Here is a 24,487-nt window from a genome sequence, read left to right on the forward strand (position 1 = left end):
ATTCCTTTTTGATTACGTTTGGAATAATTAAAATCTACTGGTATTGTCCTTTCATTGTGAATGTGATTATTTGTGGTCGAAATATTTTATTTTTTTAAAAGTTGAAATATAATATATATATATATATATATATATATATATATATATATATATATATATATATATATATATATATATATATATATATGACCGAATCATCTTTGCCCCACCACTATAAATAGGCTAGAACCGCCACTGTAGGGAACTCATTATCTACTCCCCCATAAAGAATCTGAACACGAGAGGGTTAAATACGATGGCGGCGATTAGCCACTAAAAAGTTGCTGTTGTCAGGTCTGCTCGTAGTAGTCTGTGGTACGAGGTAACCTCTGTAAGATTATTTCCCTACAAATTTCCTGGCAAGTTTGACCACCCGAATAGCAGGATTGCCAGATTGGATTATTTTAATCCAAACTGCATATTTTTTTTATAAGTTTTGACATAATTTTATTTGGATTGTCATAATTTTAGTATGGATTTTGGATTATTTTAGGATTATTTTGCCTGTAAGAATCTTTTTAAAATTACATTTTATGTCATGCAATAACAGTAACACATTTTGGATAACAATATTTGTTATCATTACTCTTATAATGACATTTCTCTAGCAGCAACATTTACATTATCTAGCTATCAGGGTAAGCTAGAGAAAGTGCGACTAAGTGGTATTGTGATATGACACTCGCTTTCGGATCAGAAGGTACTTGGCGCAAGTTGAGTCCTTGGAAAAGGTTCTCGATTCACATTCTCTCATCGTATGCAGGTGTAAAATGAGTACCCGGCCGTTAACAGCGTTGTCTTAGTCCGAGAAAATTGTAAAATCGCCTAACAGGCGTCACGTCTTGCTGTTGACTAGGGACCCTTTGTAAAACGCTTTAATCACTTTTATTGGACATTGCCCTCCATAAAAGCTCAAGGTTTTTTATTTTTTATTTTTTGGTGGGCGGGGGTAGACATTTTTTTCTCTCGGAAATTTGGACTTCCAAAAAATATCTGGATAGGTTTCGTAATGGTTTGGATTATTTATGAAATATTATCTGGCAATCCTGCCGAGTAGCATTCAGGGGTGCCAGTCTGGCATTTTAAATGCCAGATTCCAAAAATCTGGCATTTTTGAAAACCGTTTGGCATTAGAAAAATCATTTGACATTTGGCATTTTCATTTGGCATTTTCTTTTCTTGTATATTATACTTCAAATGACACATTTACTCTGCACTTGAACCAGATTCAACAAAAAACATCATAAGAAACACGAAACAGTAAGTTTTCTTAATTGTCAATAATTATTTAACTGTTTACGTATTTACCTGTCATGTTAATGCATTTCTTTTTCATTCTTAAAATCCAACCGTGGTGTAGTGGTTTAGCACTCCACTTAGTAGTCAGTAGGTAAAAAATTACCCCAACAGGAAATATAGTATAATTCAAAAAAAAAAAAAAAAAAAAAAGAACAGAAAAGAAAACACGCAAGCCACCAGGATATGATAGTAAATTGTCTATCAAAAGTGAGTAGTTTTCTTAGTGGGGGTGGGAGTCAACAGACTTTGGCATTTTTTTGAGTGTTTTGGCATTTTTTGAGTCTTCCCCTGGCATTTTGTTGAAAAATAATCTGGCAACCCTGGTAGCATTTCCGATTTCCGCGCGGAATCCAATTTGTTGATGAACGAAGGAGGGATTTATTATTGTGAAGTTTGTAAAGTAAACGAGAAAAACACAAACAATGAGAGCTAAAAGGAAATTATCAGGTTTTGATGATCAGGGGTGAGTAATGTTTCAACATAATTAACAAAAGACCACTCTTATATGATTATAATATGAAATATACTGGTTGGCAAGCCTGGAACTGGATCAGTAGGCTTGTTGTACTGACTGTGACTGTAGGCCGCGAAACCACTGGTCCTGGTTCATTCGTAAAGCACATTCTTTCTAGACCTTAGATAGAAGATCTACCGATTAACTATTACCATAACATCGTGCGGGAAGGTCATAGTCATCAATATCATGTCATAATAAAAGTATTCCATGCGGTACACGACGACCGGCGGCGACATAAACCATCTGCCCTTGCCCTTGCCTGTCTTGTTTGCCTGCCTTTACTTTTTTTACTTTTTACTTGTACTTGTCTACTTGTAGACTCTTAATTTTTTTAAAAGTTAAAGACGAAGGTAGATACACTTTGACTTTGAGGTCCAAAATATGATATGGGAATGTTGATTAAAATAAGATAAATGCAAAAAGTCAGCATTTTGTACCAAATAATAAAAAAAGACTACAGAGAGGACTCATACTCATACCTCATCGTTTGATTGTCCACTTTGATAGACGCAAAAGGCAACTGGACTGGCATGTCTTTCTCCTCGAAAGCTAGCTCTCGAGATGGAAAGGTTGGTAGAACGTCCTGTTTAAAAAATAACATAACGAAAAACACGATGCTGATGTCTCTTCTGCCAGCCAATGGATGATGATGTTTTGAAACTTCTTCAGCAGTACGACTCTAATGACATTTACAATATGTAGACGAGACAGGGCTTAACTACAATCAACTCTTCATGGTTACTATTCTCGCAAACAAAAATATTACATTTTTTGTCAATGAAACATGAATAAGAAAATAAATTTTAAAAATTAAAAAAAAAAACAATCCAAAAAGAAGGAAAAAAAACCTTTTAATTCTAATGAGTCGAATGGGACATGACAGTCCCAAGCCCGTAGATAACTCAGAGGGGAAGGTCCTAGATGAAAGCTGGTGCTTAGATTTTATTTTTTGCTTCTCTGCTTAATCGCACCTTAACTTCCGAGGGTGTGCAATTAAGCAGAGTTGCAAGAGTTTTCTGTTGTCTCACAAGGCACTAAGTCATAGACAAGAAGTCAAGAATAGCATAATATATCCTATAAATATATTTTTTACTTAAGCTACTAATTTGTCTCAGGGAAACTATTGAGAAAGCTGTTTCATAAATAAGATAAACTATTATATGAACTGGGGGTCCTGATAGCTCATTTGGTAGAGCACTCACTTTACACGGAAAGGGGCCAAGATATCAATCCTGGGTGCCGTCAAGATTTTTTCTGACCCCCCTGTCCACCCAACAGTGAATGGGTAGCTGAGTTTGTTAGATTTGGTGGAAAGTACTTTGTGGTAGACATGTCCTATCCAAAGGATACACGGCACAGAAAATCATGCTGAAACTAAACATTTAGCGAAAAGCCCAGGTTTCTGTGATCTAGCCTGATTGACGGTATCGCTTGCTGATTACAAGTGATAAAGCTGTCACTGAGTAATTAATTACCGCTGTAGGCAATTTAGTGGAGATAACAGTAGGGAAACCATGCATTTTAAAATTATTAAACTGCCTTTAATTGAAGAAATTTCATCCAGAAATAAATTATTAGGGTATGAATTAAAAAGGCACCTAATATTTAGTATTTTATCAAAAGTACATTGAATAAAATAGAATTGCATTCAAATTAGAATGTCACCGTACAGATTTTATTTCTTTTACGTTATGTGATAGTTAATATTCTATTTTATCATAGTGAAAACAGAATTGCCAGTTAAGTGATGGTTATTGAATTATGATCATTTGAAGTGACATCAGCTAAAATCCTTGAAAGTGAAAGGATTTTATGTTTCTGACAAAGTTAATAATTTGAATTATGTCTTTATATTGTTACGTGTAATCCGTTTTAGTCATTTTAAACCATAAATATCCTGAAGCCAATATTCATCACGGGTTCTATATCGTTTAAAGGACATCAACAATTGCTTGCTAATCAGTGGTATAATGTATATCGTAAGTAATATATGATCAAGCAATCCCAGCTACCAAATCCTGCTTGTTGGACAAAAGAATCAGAAAACAACACCGCAATAAATATAAGTACTTTTATTTGTAAGCTTAATACTCTGTCTTTATCCAAGTTAATAAGTCGAATTCCACATAGATATTTCCTCTCATTGTCCTGTTGACATATTTCTATACTATATGCATTGCCGGTGTTGTGAAGATTATTTCTGGCCCAACCTCCCCCCCACTGATAGATAAGTGTCCAATCCAGAAGGTAACTAGTGATTTCTACTGTAATACTACAGAATCGAGGATAAACTCCTGCCTTATATACCTTATGGTTCTTAATGACTTCTATTTCTCTATGTAAATCGAAAAGAAACTTGAATCTGTCGGGTGCCAAAGTAATATATTTAAAAAATGTCAAATGTAAAAAGCTTTTTCAAAGACAAGCATCCCATCATAATGACCAACACTAACATGAGGGATGATTTAAAGAAGGAATTAAAAGATTAAATCTAGCCATAATCTTTAATACACCCCATGGCTTATGCGATAGACTATATAAACTGTGCATCAGTAACATTGTTTATTTATAATTTAATAAACATTGAAGACATTGCTGGTTAAAAGCATTATTAACTGTCATACCACTATACTTTTCACTGTGTTAAAGAATATTAAAAAGCAACTCTTTTAACAAACTTTTTTGGATTCAATTATCATTTACTATTGATTTGAGATAACACTACTCTGCTATACTTTACTTAGCCTACTTGCACTGGTAGGTTAGTGACAAATGGATATATTTGAACGTTACAAGCATGTAACTTGGCTTTGGTGACTTAACTGTTCAAGGAATTAATTGCACTATAATCTGCATTTTCCTATTTGAACACATTCCCCTTACCTTTTCTTGGGTGCTTTAATTGTAACTCTAGAACTTTTTACTATCCCATTTTCTTCCTTTTTACGGGCGCTGATATGACCGTAATGTGTTGCAAGCGCCGTAAAACCCTGTAAAAAAAAAAAACAAAAAAACCTCAAATGCCAAAACATTATTGGAGTACATTGTTTGTTTGCATGTGTTTTTTTTTTTTTTTTTACCTTTTAAATTTTTTTTCTGGCATCAAGCTGTGTGAAAACTAATATTAAGTGGATCATGATTTTATCAGAATTTTGTCTTTCATTTTCAGGGTGTCTTCTACAATGGAATCTCCTAAAAAGTCTCAGATTGGTGACAGGAGCCCTATGTCTTCTCCTTTGAAAGGCCCCCTGGTTGAGAATAGTTCTGAGTCAGGCTCTACTTCCTTTGTAGCAAAATGTTTTTATGGCCTGAAAGGAAGTTTGTCTGGTGCCTCCAAAGAAAATAATTCCTCAACTAAGAAAAATGTGAGGGACACCAAATCGTTGTCACATGAATACAAGCCTCATATTCTTAAAGATATAAGGATGAATGAAAAGCTTCTTGAGAGGATTGCTGCATCACCTATAAAACAGGCTGTTCTACAAAGATGCTCAGTTGATGAGTTTAGAAAGCTGTATCGGGATGAAATAAAAGAAATAGAATGTGAAAAGGAATTTGATGGTCGGAGGATTACAAGAAGGTTGTCAAAAATTGTTTGGAAACAAAACGAAGATTCTGATGATGAATGGGATGACAGTAGCAGCAGTGATGGAATCAGTTTCAAGATTTCTAACAGAGGATTTGACATTGACAGTGTTAGCAATTGCAGTTCATCCATCAGATCTGAACACTTGACTCCATTGAAAAAGAATATTATTAATTCACCAAGAGATTCAGGAACATCAAGTTTAAAGAAAAATGAAATTCAGAATCAGGATCACATTGACACTCCGTCATCATCATCGTCGGAGCGTAAATTTTTCAAATCAAAATCAGTTGGGAAATCTGTAGGCTCAAGCAATGTTTTATTAGGAAAAGGGTTCAATCTTAGATTTATCCGTGAAAGTAGAAGCAATAACGTTAAGAAAAGAGGAAAGAAGAGGGCAACTCCACAGTCTGGTGGAAATAAAAGACACTGTTTTGTTGAAAAATTAAAGCTCTCAAGCCAAAGTCCATTAGGATCAGCTTCGGCATCTAGTTCTGTATCTTCCGGAGGAGTTACATCAGTAGAATCTACACCAAGTCAGTCAAAATTGTCAAATATCACAAGATCTGAAAAGTACAACGCAGAAGGCTTTAATGATGATGATTGTGATATGATGGTGCTAAATAAAGACTCTAATTGTAAAACGTATGGTATGGAAACTCCAAAACGGCAACGGCTGGATTACAGTAGTGGGAATGAATCCCCTTATGATTCGATGGATGACTATTCACCTGCAGATCTTGTTAAAGATAATGATTCAAACAGTGCAGGTACAGACACTGCAGTACACACCACAAATGGGATGGACCAAGACATTGCAAAGTCAGATGACAAATCCACAGACTCAGCCACCAAAAAGTTATTTCCCATCTTTAGGAAATCTCAACGCATTTCTAAGTCTGCATCTGAAAGGTATTTGGGTTTTTTAAAAGTCTTGCTAAAATTTGGTCATACTTATGGTTCTATATATTTGTGCCAAGTCTAGATGTATTATGTGCCACCTCCCTAAAATTTAAACAAAAAGTAGGGATGCCCTTTTCCAAAGCTGGAAGACCGGCTTTTTAAAAAATTTTCTGGCAGATCTTGGTCAGTATTGGTGAGTTTTTTTTAAAGATGAAAGTATTTGTTGTCTGAAAGCAATGGTTAAGGGGAAGCTTGATGGATATGTAGTATCCTTTTCTATGATTTAAGGGTAATACCATTTGATGAAGAGAATCTTTGTAACAAATCATTTTCATATATATGCTCTTTACAAGGCAAATTTTTAGGCTTAAAAAATTTGGCATAGGGCATCATTCCTAAAAAAAGCTGTGAAATTGTGTTCTCTTAATTTTGTCATATAGCCTTTTTAGTATGTGTTCCATATCCATTCAAAATTTTTTTCTTGTGTCAGATTTCATCTTAATTTCTATGAAAAAGTAGAGAAATGGTATTATTAGGATTCTCTTTACCAATCCCTTTAAATTAAAAAAAAATCCTCTCGTGACAAAGAAATAGCCAAACAATATTTTGAGAACTCTTTCCTAAATCTGTTGTTTCCTAATATCATGTTCCAAGCTCATGAGGTGCGAAAGGCCTTTTATGGTTTCATTGCAGATATTGCACTGCACCAGATCAATTTAACAATACAAATTCCAATCACAGATGAGATTTATTTATCCTGGCGAACATTATATGAAAAACTCATTTGAATGACTGGGGGGTCTCTATTATCCAATAATATCAGTTAAGTTGTTTCATTCTGTCATTGTTTCCGTGGAGAAAAATTGAATTTATACATATTGGTTCTTCCAAATGGCTGATGGCATTGGTACAGTTGCACATTTTGACTGTCGTCATTCTTGTGACATTTGACACAAAAAGATAAATGAAATTGCTTTTAAAACATGTGGAGGATTTAGCTTTTATTAGTATCTATTTTTTAAATAATAAAAAATAATTAAGACACTGTCAACCTAACTTCAAGAGAGTAAAGAAATATGAAAAGTTTTGAAAAAGTGTGGCAAATTTGATGTGTGTAGTTTGCTGTCAGCTGGAAAGAGATTAGGTTTTTTTTTTGTTTGTAAATTTTGTATCATAAATGGGAATTTCCTTGTACAGTGTAACCTTCTTACAATGACATCCCACTCATATTGATGTCATATCAAAGTTCTGTAATTTTTTCTTATAGATATTTAGTAAGGACATGTTTGACATAAAATTTTACACTCCCGGTTAAACATCTTGACTCAGTAGACTCAGCAATATTAAGTAAAAAATAACAACCCATTGAAAAACATTTCCTTGCCGACCAGACCAATGAAATTCAACGCTTACCAGCTCACAGCCTTTAAACATGTCCATTTAAAAGGGGCCAATAATCAGACTTTTGGCTTCCTTACATTACATTGCATTTTAATTTTAGTTTTTGTCATCAAATCGTATTATCTTATCAGTCATGATAAATACCAAAGAAGAGATCCATCATTTTGCACAATTATTGGACATTAATGAATGTTGGATACAATTAGCAGGTTATACAAATTTAGAGGTTACAGGTAAACTGGAGTTCAGAAACATTCATCAATACATATATGTGGATAATGGATAAGTTGGTTAGCTTGCACTTTTTTCTACTTTATTCTTATGCTGGTTCACATTTATATATCAATTCGTATAGCAATTTGCATATTTATCATGATTTTTGTTTCAATTCTTGATGTAATGTTCGAATATTTGATTTTTTATTTAAAAAATATTTTTTTTCAGATCTTCATCATTGTCAGGATCTAAAAGGCCAGGCAACAAGGTTGTTAAAGATGACGATAATCAAATGATAATCGTAAGTGTTTCAGTGCAACTGACTTTGAAATATTTTGCCAATCCTTAATAGCAGACCTGCTGTCTGTGCAGATATAATAATAGTAATAATAATAATAATAATAATAATAAACAAACAACAACAAAAATCATCTTCTCCATCATTATCGATCAAGTCAGTCTCAACTTGATAGGCAGGCAGACAGACAGGCAAGAAAAAACCCCCCAAAAATACAGAGCAACCCTGGTGTTTATGTATATTTACACGGAGTCGGATACTGTGTCAAATGAGCTGCTGATTTCCCAATAAACAGTGTAGATGTTTGATAAATAAATATGTAGTTATGCTAATGGAAATAATTGTTTTTCTTCTACCATTCCACAGGATGCTGGTCAAAAGAAATTTGGTGTTACTCAGTGCAATGTTTGTGGGATGGTGTATAGTCATGCCTCTGGAGTGGATGAGACAGCACATGCAAAATTCCATAAGAGGCTTCTTGAAGTCCTTAAATTTCCAGTGAGTAGAAAGATAAGACACTCACAACTATATATATATATATATATAACAGCAAACGTTTAAATTTAATAATAAATCTAACAATCCCCATCTGTATTCAATATTATATATAATATTGAATACAGATGGGGATTGTTAGATTTATTATTAAATTTAAACGTTTGCTGTTAACAGTTACATCATTTCCCTCTTAGTCAAAAGTCAAAAAAGAATAAAAGGACCCAATGATTCCATGAAAACTGAGGGCAACCAATGCAGTTATTCTTTGGTCATGCAGTCCTTTCTCACACGCTTTGTCTCGGGTTGATGATTCCCACAAAAAAGTGAAGTTCATTTTGTGAATGTATCTGCTTGTATAAAAATGAGCCTTGTCACTAAATCAAACGTTTTCAGTGAATTCTTGATCACGGCTTATTTTGTCCGTGAACCGCTGGCACAGTTCAGTTCATATGTTGGTATCACAATGCAAAACACATTGATGCATTTGTACTTTATATGGCTTAAGATGTAGAAATTTGGATGGGAGCATCACCCTTGAATCATATACCTATGATGTTCGCATGGGTGTACGATCCGATAGTGATGTTGTTTCTTCTCTTTACTAGCCTATCCTGTTTCTTCGGTTTGTGATTGTATTTTTGACAGGGGATATTTTTTTTTTTCTGTAAATCTTCTGCCTGTTTGTTCTTGGTTATTTATAATTTAGCTTATGATATCTTTAGGTTATGATTTTGATTTACATTTGTACTATTTTTGCTAGATTGCTTGTTTTTTTTTTGTTTCAGCGGTCTCTCATATAACCTCAATTGTGTTGGAAGAGACCTAAAGCAACAAACAAAAAAAAAAAATGTAGAAATTGTTATATAATTTGTTGCAAAGAGTCTCGATTCAGACCAACTTCAAGCACATATTGACAAATAGATTTTTCAGGTTAAGAGAGACTGTTCTGATTTTCTACAGATCCAAACCTTTTGAATGCACAAACCCATCTTGCTTTGTTTAGGTGGAATTTCTTAAGGTTTTCACCTGCATTGTGAATTTTGTCGCAAATTGTTGCTGTCTTGATAATGATTAATAAATATAGTAAAAAGAAAAAATATTATTTGTTGTTTACAGGGATGGAAGAAAGAGCGTGTAGTTCAAGAAAGTCCTATAGACTGCAGCAAAATTATTTTGATTCTCTCGGATGATCCACGTTCTCATCGAAAAAAGGTTTGTTAAAATATCCTTTTTGCTCATTCATATGAAGCCCTTTTTCAATCTTTTTTCTGCAACATTCAGATATTCTGATTATTAAATTTTCATGTGTTTTCTTTTCTTTAAAAAATAAATAAATTTGTAAGTAAATAATGTAAAAAAAGAATATAATAAACTTTATTAATCAGGTCTGAGAGTCATCCATCTAAATGAATGCTTGTCTCATCCATTAATTTATCATATCTGCCTTTTTCAAAGTTTGTTTAATTTTAAATAATCATAATCACGACCACCATCACATAATTTTCATCATCATCCTTATAACCTGGTGATACCACAGCATTGTCATCACTGTCACACCCAACAACATCTACAGGCATCTAGATCACGCTAAGAGCTGTTGCATATTGCTTTTTGCAGATTTTTCGTCAGCGTTCAATACCATGCAACCTCCGTTGGTTGTTCAAAAATTGACTAGTCTGAATCTAAACAAGTATATAATTGCTTGGGTGCTCGAATTTCTTACGGAGAGAGCACAATATCTTCAATTAGGACAAAACATATCTTCCTGTATAACTACAAATACTGGTACTCCTCGAGGTTGTGTATTGTCCCCTGTATTATTCACAATATACACGAATGACTGTAGAAGTCAAAACCTGAGTGTACCTTTAATAAAGTTTGCAGATGACACCGCTCTTCAAGGCCTCATAACAAATGGCAACGAAGTGGCTTATAGGCAAGAAATTGATAGATTTGTGTCTTGGTGTGATGCCCAACACCTAGAGCTTAACATAAGCAAGACAAAGGAGCTAGTGATTGACTTTAGGAGAGTGAAGGAACCGATAGAACCGTTAAAATTAAAGGACCAATTCGTCCAGCGAGTTCCTCACTCTGGGTGGGGATCCTGACCTCCCATAGCGGGCAGGGAGGGACATATTGTGTCTTCTATCCCCCATGTCTGTTTTCCAACATGCTTTCTGTCTTTGTCTTGGAATGAGATTACTTGGTTTTGTCCTGGCTGGGAGGGAAACAGTCAAATGCATAGTTATTGTTTTGGGAGATGATATTTTTTTCCTTGTAAATCATCTCTCTGTTATGTATTATTATTATATTTATTTTGAATGTATAATGTAAACATTTGAGTGTATTCCTCTTTTATGGATTTTGTGCTTGTGTCCAGATGAGACTTATAGGTGATCTCAAACTAAGTACATTGGTGGTAACCTGTTGGAATCTACATCTGATCCCTATTTGTTCCCAGTTCCCCTTTGTCTTTCTTTCTCTTGGGTGCTTTTTAATTGTAATTCTCGAACTTTTTACTATCCCATTATCTTCCTTTTTACTGGCGCTGATATAACAAAATGTGTTGCAAGCGCCGTAAAACCCTTAAAAACAAAACAAAACGAGTTCCTCACTACAAATACCTTGGTGTAACGATTGATGACAGGCTCAAGTGGGATGAACACTTGAAAATAATTAGGCATAAGATGTGCAGACGTACATATTTTTTAATCAAAACTCTCAGTTTAGAATAGATAAAACCCTCTGCACATTATTTTATAGAGCAGTAATCGAAAGTGTTTTGTCATTTTGTATAACAGCTGGGGAGGCAATTGCTTAGCAGTGGAAAGGAACAAAATAAATTCAAATATTAAAAAAATCCATTAAATGCTATATAAATGATGTCGACGATGTAGATCTTTTATACGAGAAATTTTGTATAAATAAAATATCTAAAATATTAAATGACCAGTATCATCCACTAAGACCATCAGTTATTATGTCAGAAAGAAGTGGTCGCCCTTTCTCTATTTCAACGAAAACAGAGAGACACCGAAAATCTTTTCTGCCGTCCAGTATTAGGCTTTATAACAACAAGCAATAATCATTTTATATAATTATTTCGCATTTTTACTTTCAAAAAATGTAAATATTAATTTATTTGTTTTGCAATATTCTCAATTTTCAATTATTATTATTATTATTGCAATAACAAGCTCATTATCATCCCTACCAACACCACCACATTATCTGCAAAAAATACAGATGACAGGCTTATTGGCTTATGTCTGGATTAGATTTTTTGGTGATCCAAACTAAGTACATTGATAGTGTATTCTTGGAATCTTTATCTGTTCCCAATTTGAACCCTTCCCCTTTGTCTTACTTTTTCTCGTGTGCTTTAATTGTAAATCTAGAATTTTTTGACAATCCCATCCTTTTTTTTTTTTTTTACTGTCTCTTCAATGACCTAAATGTGCTGCAACTGCAAACACCGAAAAACTCTTAAAACAAACAACACTACTATTACTATAACCACATCCACATCACCCTTACTTCCTTAACTACAACAATCACACCATTATCATCATCTTAACCACTTCTCAGTCACCACATTATCATCCTTACTACCACTACTACAACCACAATCAAATCTTCCATACCGCCACTACTGCACCAAATATCACATCATCCCTACCACCACTGCATTATCATTCCAATCACAATAACAGAACCGTATCTGAATTTGGTCAAATATCCATTTTAACAACAAAAAAAATAGTTTTTCCAAATTTCCTCTAAAATTTTGTCAAAAAATCTTGATCTGGAAGGGGGGGGGGGGGGGGGGGGTATGTCTGAATTTGACCAATTTTTGTGGATACCTGAAACTGTATATACTAATAAAATCTAGACAAATTTCAGGTGTGTAGCATCCTTACAGTAACACTCCCCTCAGATTGAACTGTAACACCATCCCAAGATGAAGTGGTCTTTCCCTTAATGCTTTAAGAGCCAATTCAGTACTGTTAAAAATCTGCAGTATGAATGAATCAGGACCATCTTTTTTATTGGATTTTTTTTTTCTCCCCCCTCTTATTTTCAGTGCCAATGCATACAACAAAAGATTTTCCATATATTCCATTGCTGGTTTTATATATTTGTTTATTGGCAATTTCAATTGCAGGTCGAAGAAATTTATGAGGTGATGGGCAGAGAACTTGGATTTCCAGGGGACACTCCTTTTAATAACCCATTTCGAAAGGTGAGTGCTGAGTATTTATTCTTGGGGAATCAGGTGAGGAGGTGTCATGAAAAGTTTATGGAAATAATTAAAAATCTCAAAATAGAGTCCATAAGAAAAGTAAGATTTCTTAGCTTTCCTTGTTTTTCATTTCTATCTTCTAGAATTCGTATGCAACAGAAAAATGCATTTCTAATCTGCCAGCTGTTTGGAGGCATTCCATTCTTTTTCTCTCCCTTATTTTTGGCCTGTTGTTCACAGCAACATTTTGCACCATGGATTTACAGTGGAATTGGTTTAAGTTGATGGCTTGGCAGTGCAAAGTTTGCATTTTATTATTATTAATTTTTTTTTTTAACTTTCAAAATTGAATATTTTAAATTAAATAATCCAAAGTGTATAAATCCTGGTTCTCACTGAATTTGGACTTAACTTGTTATTGTGGACTTAAATTGAGTCTTTGCTTCTCTTGTTTTTGTATCAATCAGTATTTTTGGTTTTCCAGGTTTTCCTCTATGTGTCTATGGACAGAGAAATTGAAGGTTGTTGTGTTGCAGAACCTATAAAAGAGGTAATTTTTCATTCAATAAGAATTTCCATCTTAAGCCTTTTGAATTTTGCGGGTGGTTGGATGGGAGCATCACCCTTGAATCATATACCTATGATGTTCGCATGGGTGTACGATTCGATAGTGATGTCGTTTCTTCTTCTCTTTACTAGCCTATCCTGCTTCTTTGGTTTGTGATTGTATTTTTGACAGGGGATATTTTTTTTCTGTAAATCTTCTGCCTGTTTGTTCTTGGTTAGTTATAATTTAGCTTATGATATCTTTAGGTTATGATTTTGATTTACATTTGTACTATTTTTGTTAGATTGCTTGTTTTTTTGTTTCAGCGGTCTCTCATATAACCTCAATTGTGTTGGAAGAGACCTAAAGCAACAAACAAACTTTTGAATTTATTTAAGAACACTTTTAACTTAGTTATGTAATAGTGTTAAGAACAGTAAGTTGAGGCACTGATAAATTGTTCTGGCTACACGACACGACAGTGCAAGACTGAATTATTGACCTAACTGGGACAGGGTAAAATGCATGTAAAGTTAGTTTTTAGAAATCCGTACATTTCAGACTTTTTCATTAAGATCATTTTGTTGCCCTACTTATTTAGAGTAGGGGAGTGCATGAATGAAACATGATCGTTGACTGATATTTTGACTATGTGATGATTTTTTTTTTCACCCCTCTACCTCTTATCTGTTTGCCATTAAAACATTTATTTGCATTGTTGTTAACCCCCAATCATCTTTTTATCATTAACTCTGAAGGGCAACAGGGTGATTCCTGGTGATCTGGATGCGAATGATGCCAGTGGGAGACGTCCTTGGTGCTGTGAAAAGACTCCTGAACCAGCTCTGATGGGGATTAGTAGACTTTGGGTTGCAGCTCAGAAACGAAGAAGTGGTGTAGCATCTCGTCTGGTTGAGGCTGTACAGTGAGTGGCTTTAATATATTAAACTGACTAACCTGTCAACATAACCGTTGTTTATTAAAGACCTGGACATAAATTGGACCTGACAAACAGTCTTTGCATTAGGTTAGCTTCCTATCATAAAAATAGATATAGATAGTATGCACTTGGCTAAGAAGCTCATAACATTGCCATCTGGAAGTATAACGAACCAACACACAAACTGTAACCATGAACGTTTATAGGTGGGTTAATACAGTTCAGTGAGCATTACTCATAAACGCGGATGACAAAAAACGATAACAAAGACCTGAGTCATCTTTGAACTATCTATAAACAGTATAGCTCTCGGGATAAGCCATGCTTAATGTGCTTCACAATGTTTCACTGGAGCTTGAACATTTGTATGGCATTGTGCAATATCATCGAAATGTGCTCAAAGCGCTTTTCAGGGGATGCGAAGCCAATGGGAAGTCACTTAACACTTAGTATGAGACATGGCATCAATAAGCTCTATTACAGTTTTTTTTTTGACAGGGGGGGGGGGGGGGTTATTTTGGTTTTGCTGGGTGGGGATCCTGACCTCCCATAGTGGGCAGGGAGGTACATACTGTGTCTTCTATCCCCTTATATCTTATCCAACAAGTTTTCTGTCTTTGTCTTGGAATAAGATTACTTGGTTTTTTCCTGGCCCTCGTCGGAGTCCTGACTGAGAGGGAAACAGTCAAATGCATAGTTATTGTTTTGGGAGATGATATTTTTTTCCTTGTAAATCATCTCTCTGTTATATATTATTATATTTGTTATTTTAAATGTATAATGTAAGCATTTGAGTGTATTCCTCTTTGTTGGATTTTGTGCTTGTGTCCGGATGAGACTTATAGGTGATCTCAAACTAAGTACATTGGTGGTATGCTCTTGGAATCTACATCTGATCCCTATTTGTTCCCATTCCCCTTTGTCTTACTTTCTCTTGGGTGCTTTAATCGTAATTCTAGAACTTTTTACTATTCCATTTTTTTCCTTTTTACTTGCGCTGATATAACCTAAATGTGTTGCAAGCGCCGTAAAACCATTAATAACAAAACAATTTTGGTTTTGTGTGTGTGTGTGGGGGTTGGGGGGGGGGGGGGGAACATTTCAGGCATAAATGCGTTTAAGAAAATGTTTTTTAAATTTCAGTTTTGTTGCATGATTGTTAAAAATTTGAATTGTCCACAGGCAATGGTTTGACTATGGATCCTTCATACCAAAAGACAAGATTGCTTTCTCTGACCCAACACCTGATGGTCGCAAATTTGCTCACAGATTCATAGGGACCCCCACTTTTCTTGTGTACAAATACAAGTAAATTTGTACAATGAATGCATAATACCATGGATTTTTTTTTTTTTTTTTTAATTTAGAAAAAAAATCATTTATTATTATTTATTTTAAAAATTAATCTATAGTTACAATCAATCAAATATATTCTTCAGGGTATTTATCTGAAATTTATAGAAGTTAACCTTGCGATGCCAGTGATTCAGACTGATCGCAGCTGGTCCTAACTACTTAACTTTGTTAAATTTTATTTTCAAATTTGGACCAGCAGAGTCATTCTTGTCGATTAAAAAAACAAAAGAAATTCTTGTTCCCTTTTAATGCTTTTACTATACATTTATATGTGTATACAGGGAGTATGCATTTTGATCAGCCGTTATTTTATTTAAAAATGTTGAACAAATGAAGTGTCTTGTTATCAGTAATCTGAGATTTTTTATTGTGTGTTGAAAGATTTACTGTGACGGTTCACCAGATTCTTTTTGACTCTTATTATTACCATCTCTATAATTTTCAAAGATGGAAGATCTTAATTTAATTTGGTATTACAGAAATTTTGGATTGCCTTAGCATTTCTTTTTCATTTTCTCAATACAAATCTTTACAGAGATCTATTTTCAGGCATGCTCATTTAAGATATATTTTTTTTATACATACCTTTTAGGGTAGTTGCCTCATTTTTTTTAACTTTTTTTAATGCACATAGCTATTTTTCCTTGGAACAAATTTTACCATTTAATAATGTTCACTGCACAGTTGTTGACGCCCTTGTTGCCTTTTTACTTAGTTTTACTGCAAAATTGCTACTTCAACTTAATGAGAATAACTGCAACTTTCATGATGTATCCTATTATAATAAAAAAAACCCCCAGAAATTTCATCCTTGCGTTGACTGAGAGGTTATCAGGTATATTGATTTGAGTGGTGATTTCTCATTATCAATATTGAAATCGAATGGCAGACAAATTATACTTCAGGGTGACGTTTTGATTTTCAAGAGAGGCACATATTCAATCCCCCAATACATGCCCTTGCATTCCACCAATGGCTTAGAAAATAAGCATCTCGTCTTATGCACTTTTGAGTTTTGAAAAGTTGATTTAATTTAATTTTTTTTCATTACTTTATAAATCATAAAGATGAATGATTTTGAGATCTACTAAGACCTTCTAGTCTCTTTATATTTGGCAGCTGTAAAAAAATGTTGCACATCTTTTATAAATATTTCTGTACTTTTGAAATAAAATTCATTTGAACCAACACATTAATTTGTCATTTCAATTTATAAAACTGGCCAATTTCATTATTCGTTTTGTTTCAATCTAGATACATGTATGTATCTTTTCAAGTTCGCAATTTCTATGACTTTTTGCCATGGACCAGTGGATTCTTCATCAGTTGCTGTCTCTTCTATCTCAAGAAGTCATAAGAGAGGCTGGGTGGGGATCCTGACCTCCCATAGTGGGCAGGGAGGTACATTCTGTGTCTTCTATCCCCCCATACCCGTTTTCCAATTGTTTCCGGTCGTTGTCTTGGAATGAGATTATTTAGTTTTGTCCTGATCCTTGGCCGGGAGGGAAACAGTCGAATGTATAGTTATAGTATAGTTTTGGGAGATGATATTTTGTTCCTTGTAAATCATCTCTCTGTTATGCATTGTATTATGTTTAGTTTACATATTATATTATATGATTGGTAAACATTTGAGTGTATTCCTCTTAGTTGGGACCTGTGCTTGTCTGGATGAGACTTTTAGGTGATCTCAAACTAAGTACTTTGATGGTGTGCTCTTGGAATCTACATCTGTTCCCTATTTGAACCAAATCCCCTTTGTCTTGCCTTTTCTTTTGTGCTTTAATTGTAATTCTAGAACTTTTTACTATCCCATTTTCTTCCTTTTTACTGGCGCTGATATGACCTAAATGTGTTGCAAGCGCCGTAAAACCCTTAAAAACAAAACAAACAAAACAAAACATAAGAGAGGGATACAGTGATACAGCTGCTTCTACCACTATGTTGAGTTTGTCATCCCATGGTGAGCAGAGCGGTCACAAGCGTTTTCTTCCATCCCCCAGGTTGATTTCTGTCTTAGTCTTAGAAGAGTCCCTGGCTGAGTGGCAGACACTCAAATGTACAGTATTTGTTTTGGGAGTTGATATATTTATTTTCTTGTGAATCATCTGTCTGTTGTGTATGTTATGGTTTTTGTTTTGAATATACAGTGTACCTCTGTTACAATAAAGTCGATGGGACTTGACTAGAGGTCAATGCTCATTATAGTCAAGGTTTCGTTGAATCCAAGATCTCGCTTTTGACATTAATATAAGAATAAGATGAATATATTATAACTTTTGGTAAATATAAATCAATCACTATCACCTCCTTTGCCACTGTGCCCTTCAAGCATAACCCTTGTGAGATTGACCTTCAACCCCGTATTGACTGGAATAATGGGTTAAGAAATGAGTCAACTCCTCCCTCAGGGTCATTGTCTGAAAAATCTTATCATCTCAGTACTCCCTTCCATTCTTTTCATTGAAATTTCATATCTCAACTATTCTCATTTTCCATTTGCAATGATGCACATACAAAATCACGCCATATGCACATACAGCCACACAAAGAGAGAAAATCATCCAATTCAACTGCGATGTGACTGCATGTTAGTCTGGGCGGGGTTCCTGACCTCCCATAGTGGGCAGGGAGGTACATACTGTGTCTTCTATTCCCCTATGTCTGTTTTCCAACATGCTTTCTGTCTTTGTTTTGGAATGAGATTACTGGGTTTTTGTCCTGGCTGGGACTGGGAGGGAAACAGTCGAATGCATAGTTATTGTTTTGGGAGATGATATTTTTTCCCTTGTAAATCATCTCTCCGTTATGTATTATTGTATTTGTTATTTTTGTATTATGTATGTAAGCATTTGAGTGTATTCCTCTTTGTTGGATTTTGTGCTTGTGTCCGGATGAGACTTATAGTTATAGGTGATCTCAGATTAAGTACATTGGTGGTATGCTCTTGGAATCTACATCTGATACCTATTTGTTCCCAGTACCCCTTGTCTTCCTTTTTCTTGAGGGTGCTACCCCTTGTCTTACTTTTTCTTGGGTGCTTTAATTGTAATTCTAGAACTTGTTACTAGGTATCCCATTTTCTTCCTTTTTACTGGCGCTGATATAACCTAAATGTGTTGCAAGCGCCGTAAAACCCTTAAAAACAAAAACACTGCATGTTAATGTTAGTATAATTACAATGTCTGGGCTGAGAATCTTCCGCCTAAGTGGTGGATCTCCGCCCATCATCACAAACCCACCTTTGTCAATTATTTTCTCACCACCACCACTACATTAACCATCATCCTACCACTACAGCCAATTCATCAGCTCTGTCACTACTACAATTACCGCATCATTAGCCACACCACCACTATCACATCACCTTCCCTACTACAACCAGCACAGCATCATCATCTCTTTCACCTTTACTACAACAATCACATACCTGCCGAATCTTACGAATTTTTCATAATGTTACAAATTTTAGACAAATTTCATGGCCAATTACGAAATTTTATGGAAAATTACGAATTTTTAATTCTTAGAAATACTTAATAAAAATAATGATGATAAGAAGAACAACTACTACTACTACTATAATAATAATAATATTGTGGTTGCTTGTACTTAATTTCAGAAATTACGAATTTCCTTGTCAAATTACTAAAATTTGACATAAAATTACTAAATTTGAAGTTTTCAATTTGGCAGGTCTGCAATCACTACCACCACATCATCGTCATTTCAGGCATAAATGCGTTTAAGAAAATGTTTTTTAAATTTCAGTTTTGTTGCATGATTGTTAAAAATTTGAATTGTCCACAGGCAATGGTTTGACTATGGATCCTTCATACCAAAAGACAAGATTGCTTTCTCTGACCCAACACCTGATGGTCGCAAATTTGCTCACAGATTCATAGGGACCCCCACTTTTCTTGTGTACAAATACAAGTAAATTTGTACAATGAATGCATAATACCATGGATTTTTTTTTTTTTTTTTAATTTAGAAAAAAAATCATTTATTATTATTTATTTTAAAAATTAATCTATAGTTACAATCAATCAAATATATTCTTCAGGGTATTTATCTGAAATTTATAGAAGTTAACCTTGCGATGCCAGTGATTCAGACTGATCGCAGCTGGTCCTAACTACTTAACTTTGTTAAATTTTATTTTCAAATTTGGACCAGCAGAGTCATTCTTGTCGATTAAAAAAACAAAAGAAATTCTTGTTCCCTTTTAATGCTTTTACTATACATTTATATGTGTATACAGGGAGTATGCATTTTGATCAGCCGTTATTTTATTTAAAAATGTTGAACAAATGAAGTGTCTTGTTATCAGTAATCTGAGATTTTTTATTGTGTGTTGAAAGATTTACTGTGACGGTTCACCAGATTCTTTTTGACTCTTATTATTACCATCTCTATAATTTTCAAAGATGGAAGATCTTAATTTAATTTGGTATTACAGAAATTTTGGATTGCCTTAGCATTTCTTTTTCATTTTCTCAATACAAATCTTTACAGAGATCTATTTTCAGGCATGCTCATTTAAGATATATTTTTTTTATACATACCTTTTAGGGTAGTTGCCTCATTTTTTTTAACTTTTTTTAATGCACATAGCTATTTTTCCTTGGAACAAATTTTACCATTTAATAATGTTCACTGCACAGTTGTTGACGCCCTTGTTGCCTTTTTACTTAGTTTTACTGCAAAATTGCTACTTCAACTTAATGAGAATAACTGCAACTTTCATGATGTATCCTATTATAATAAAAAAAAACCCCAGAAATTTCATCCTTGCGTTGACTGAGAGGTTATCAGGTATATTGATTTGAGTGGTGATTTCTCATTATCAATATTGAAATCGAATGGCAGACAAATTATACTTCAGGGTGACGTTTTGATTTTCAAGAGAGGCACATATTCAATCCCCCAATACATGCCCTTGCATTCCACCAATGGCTTAGAAAATAAGCATCTCGTCTTATGCACTTTTGAGTTTTGAAAAGTTGATTTAATTTAATTTTTTTTCATTACTTTATAAATCATAAAGATGAATGATTTTGAGATCTACTAAGACCTTCTAGTCTCTTTATATTTGGCAGCTGTAAAAAAAATGTTGCACATCTTTTATAAATATTTCTGTACTTTTGAAATAAAATTCATTTGAACCAACACATTAATTTGTCATTTCAATTTATAAAACTGGCCAATTTCATTATTCGTTTTGTTTCAATCTAGATACATGTATGTATCTTTTCAAGTTCGCAATTTCTATGACTTTTTGCCATGGACCAGTGGATTCTTCATCAGTTGCTGTCTCTTCTATCTCAAGAAGTCATAAGAGAGGCTGGGTGGGGATCCTGACCTCCCATAGTGGGCAGGGAGGTACATTCTGTGTCTTCTATCCCCCCATACCCGTTTTCCAATTGTTTCCGGTCGTTGTCTTGGAATGAGATTATTTAGTTTTGTCCTGATCCTTGGCCGGGAGGGAAACAGTCGAATGTATAGTTATAGTATAGTTTTGGGAGATGATATTTTGTTCCCTTGTAAATCATCTCTCCGTTATGTATTATTGTATTTGTTATTTTTGTATTATGTATGTAAGCATTTGAGTGTATTCCTCTTTGTTGGATTTTGTGCTTGTGTCCGGATGAGACTTATAGTTATAGGTGATCTCAGATTAAGTACATTGGTGGTATGCTCTTGGAATCTACATCTGATACCTATTTGTTCCCAGTACCCCTTGTCTTCCTTTTTCTTGAGGGTGCTACCCCTTGTCTTACTTTTTCTTGGGTGCTTTAATTGTAATTCTAGAACTTGTTACTAGGTATCCCATTTTCTTCCTTTTTACTGGCGCTGATATAACCTAAATGTGTTGCAAGCGCCGTAAAACCCTTAAAAACAAAAACACTGCATGTTAATGTTAGTATAATTACAATGTCTGGGCTGAGAATCTTCCGCCTAAGTGGTGGATCTCCGCCCATCATCACAAACCCACCTTTGTCAATTATTTTCTCACCACCACCACTACATTAACCATCATCCTACCACTACAGCCAATTCATCAGCTCTGTCACTACTACAATTACCGCATCATTAGCCACACCACCACTATCACATCACCTTCCCTACTACAACCAGCACAGCATCATCATCTCTTTCACCTTTACTACAACAATCACATACCTGCCGAATCTTACGAATTTTTCATAATGTTACAAATTTTAGACAAATTTCATGGCCAATTACGAAATTTTATGGAAAATTACGAATTTTTAATTCTTAGAAATACTTAATAAAAATAATGATGATAAGAAGAACAACTACTACTACTACTATAATAATAATAATATTGTGGTTGCTTGTACTTAATTTCAGAAATTACGAATTTCCTTGTCAAATTACTAAAATTTGACATAAAATTACTAAATTTGAAGTTTTCAATTTGGCAGGTCTGCAATCACTACCACCACATCATCGTCTCTACAAACATTACCCTGTTAATCATCTCTCTGTTATGTACTGTATTATTTGTACGATTTGTGAACAATTGAGTGTTCCTCTTGGCGGGGACCTGTGCTTATGTCTGGATGAGACATTTCGTAATCTCAAACTAAGTACTTTGATAGTGTGCTCTTGGAATCTACATCTGTTCCCTTTTTGAACCAATTTCCCTTTTTTTCTGCCTTATTCTTAGTTTCTTTAATTGTAATTCTATAAATTTTTACTATCCTATTTTCTTCCTTTTTACTGGCGCGTGATATGACAATAAATGTGTTGCAAGCGCCGTAAAACCCTTTAAAACATAAACAACTACCACATCTTCATCCCAACTACCACTATTATACTAACCACAACCACGATTATCATCATCCCTACCACTTCTTAATCACCTACTACAACCACCACCACTGGGTGGGGTTCCTGACCTCCAATTCCAATTGTGGGCAGGGAGGTTCTTCCTGTGTCTTCTATCCCCTTATATCTGTTTTCCAACTTGCTTTCTGGCTTTGTCTTGGAATGAGATTACTTGGTTTTGTCCTGGTCCTGGCTGAGAGGGAAACAGTCGAATGTATAGTTAGTTTTGGGAGATAATATTTTTTTCCTTGTAAATCATCTCTCTGTTATTCTAATGTATCTATGTTTTGTTTACATATATATGATTTGTAAATTTTTGAGTGTATTCCTCTTAGTAGGGACCTGTGTTTGTATCTGAATGAGACTTAGGTGATCTCAAACTAAGTATGTACTTTGACAGTGTGCTCTTGGAATCTACATCTGTATCCTATTTGAACTAATTCCCATTTTGTCTTACCTTTTCTTGGATACTTTAATTGTAATTCTATAACTTTTTACTATCCCATTTTTTTCCTTTTTACTGGTGCTTATATGACCTTGTGTTGCAAGCGCCGTAAAACCCTTAAAAACAAACAACCACCACCAACATATCATTATCCCTGTCATTACCACCACCTTCACCACATCATCCCTACCGCCACATCACCCATACGACTATCACCATATCATCATCCTTCCTACCACTTCTTAGACCACCTTATCAACACCCTTAATACCATTACAACCACAACATTATCATCCCTATTATTACCACATTATCATCCCTACCATCGCTACAACTACAACCACATCATCATCCCCAATACTACAACTACTTTATCATCTCCCGTACCACTACTACAACCACCATATCATCCCTACCACCATAATCATTATATCTATCACCACCACTACTGTATCACCATCATCCCTACAACCACCTTAGGTAGTGGAGATTGTTATAGTGAATGGTAGCAGTGATGATAATATAGTGATGGGGTAGTGCCAATTAATAATAATGATAAGGATGAAGTGGGTGTGGTTGTAGTAGTAATGGTAATGATGATAGTTATACTTTTAATTTGAGTTTAAATTTCTGGAAATCAAAATTGGAAAATGGCGGGATTGAAGCGGACCCTATTTTCAATTCAGTAGGAAATCACTAAATAGCGGGAAATTCCCATCTATGATAATATAGAATATCAAGAAATTAAAAAAAAACAAAAAAACGGACAAAATTGTTGCTTTTTGCAACTAAATTTGCAGTTATTTGCTTTCAAGGGTAAAATTTGCAGCCAAAATAACTGTTTTGGTCAAGCCATGATGATAAGTCTGATACTGATACTGTTGATCCTAACTGGACTCGTCTTTCTAAAAAGATTTCGCACCCAAGTCTTGTTTGTCTTTTTTTAATAAATACGCAATGGTGACCATCGCCTGGAATTGTGATTTATTTATTTATTTTTGTTTTGAGTCAATGTGTGGCCTTCGTTAACTTATTGATGGAACGAAATTGACGCCACTCAGCTCTTTGTTATTGTTTTTAGCTAGCCATTTTTATGATTACTACTCACTAAATTCTATTGTTTGTTTGTTTTTAAGGGTTTTACGGTGCTTGCAACACATTTAGGTTATGTCAGCGCCAGTAAAAAGGAAGAAAATGGGATAGTAAAAAGTTCTAGAATTACAATTAAAGCACCCAAGAAAAAGTAAGACATAGGGGAACTGGGAACAAATAGGGATCAGATGTAGATTCCAAGAGCATACCACCAATGTACTTAGTTTGAGATCACCTATGTCTCATCCG

The 24,487-nt window shown here is 34.5% G+C and overlaps 1 protein-coding gene across 1 annotated transcript; it reads left to right on the plus strand.

Annotated features, from left to right (window-relative positions):
- The first annotated feature begins 1,674 nt into the window (after positions 1 to 1,674).
- On the plus strand, positions 1,675 to 17,031 carry LOC144963061 (uncharacterized). Its single transcript, XM_078896678.1, has 9 exons — positions 1,675 to 1,801; positions 5,025 to 6,353; positions 8,190 to 8,262; positions 8,626 to 8,757; positions 9,874 to 9,969; positions 12,923 to 13,000; positions 13,485 to 13,550; positions 14,306 to 14,472; positions 15,670 to 17,031. The coding sequence occupies exons 1-9, from the start codon at positions 1,761 to 1,763 to the stop codon at positions 15,797 to 15,799; spliced, it is 2,112 nt and encodes a 703-aa protein (XP_078752804.1). The 5' UTR covers positions 1,675 to 1,760; the 3' UTR covers positions 15,800 to 17,031.
- The last annotated feature ends 7,456 nt before the right edge of the window (positions 17,032 to 24,487 follow it).

This window comes from Berghia stephanieae, chromosome 1 (assembly GCF_034508935.2).
Source record: "Berghia stephanieae isolate SIO BIC M18660-M18661 chromosome 1, UCSD_Bste_1.3, whole genome shotgun sequence".
Classification (NCBI taxonomy): domain Eukaryota; kingdom Metazoa; phylum Mollusca; class Gastropoda; order Nudibranchia; family Aeolidiidae; genus Berghia; species Berghia stephanieae.

Bases quoted from the DNA above. Each gene is read 5' to 3' on its own strand.
- LOC144963061 (XM_078896678.1), top strand. From the start codon at position 1,761: ATGAGAGCTAAAAGGAAATTATCAGGTTTTGATGATCAGGG. The intron at 8,758-9,873 runs GTGAGTAGAAAG...TGTTGTTTACAG, and splicing joins TTGAAGTCCTTAAATTTCCA to GGATGGAAGAAAGAGCGTGT. The intron at 13,551-14,305 runs GTAATTTTTCAT...TTAACTCTGAAG, and splicing joins TTGCAGAACCTATAAAAGAG to GGCAACAGGGTGATTCCTGG.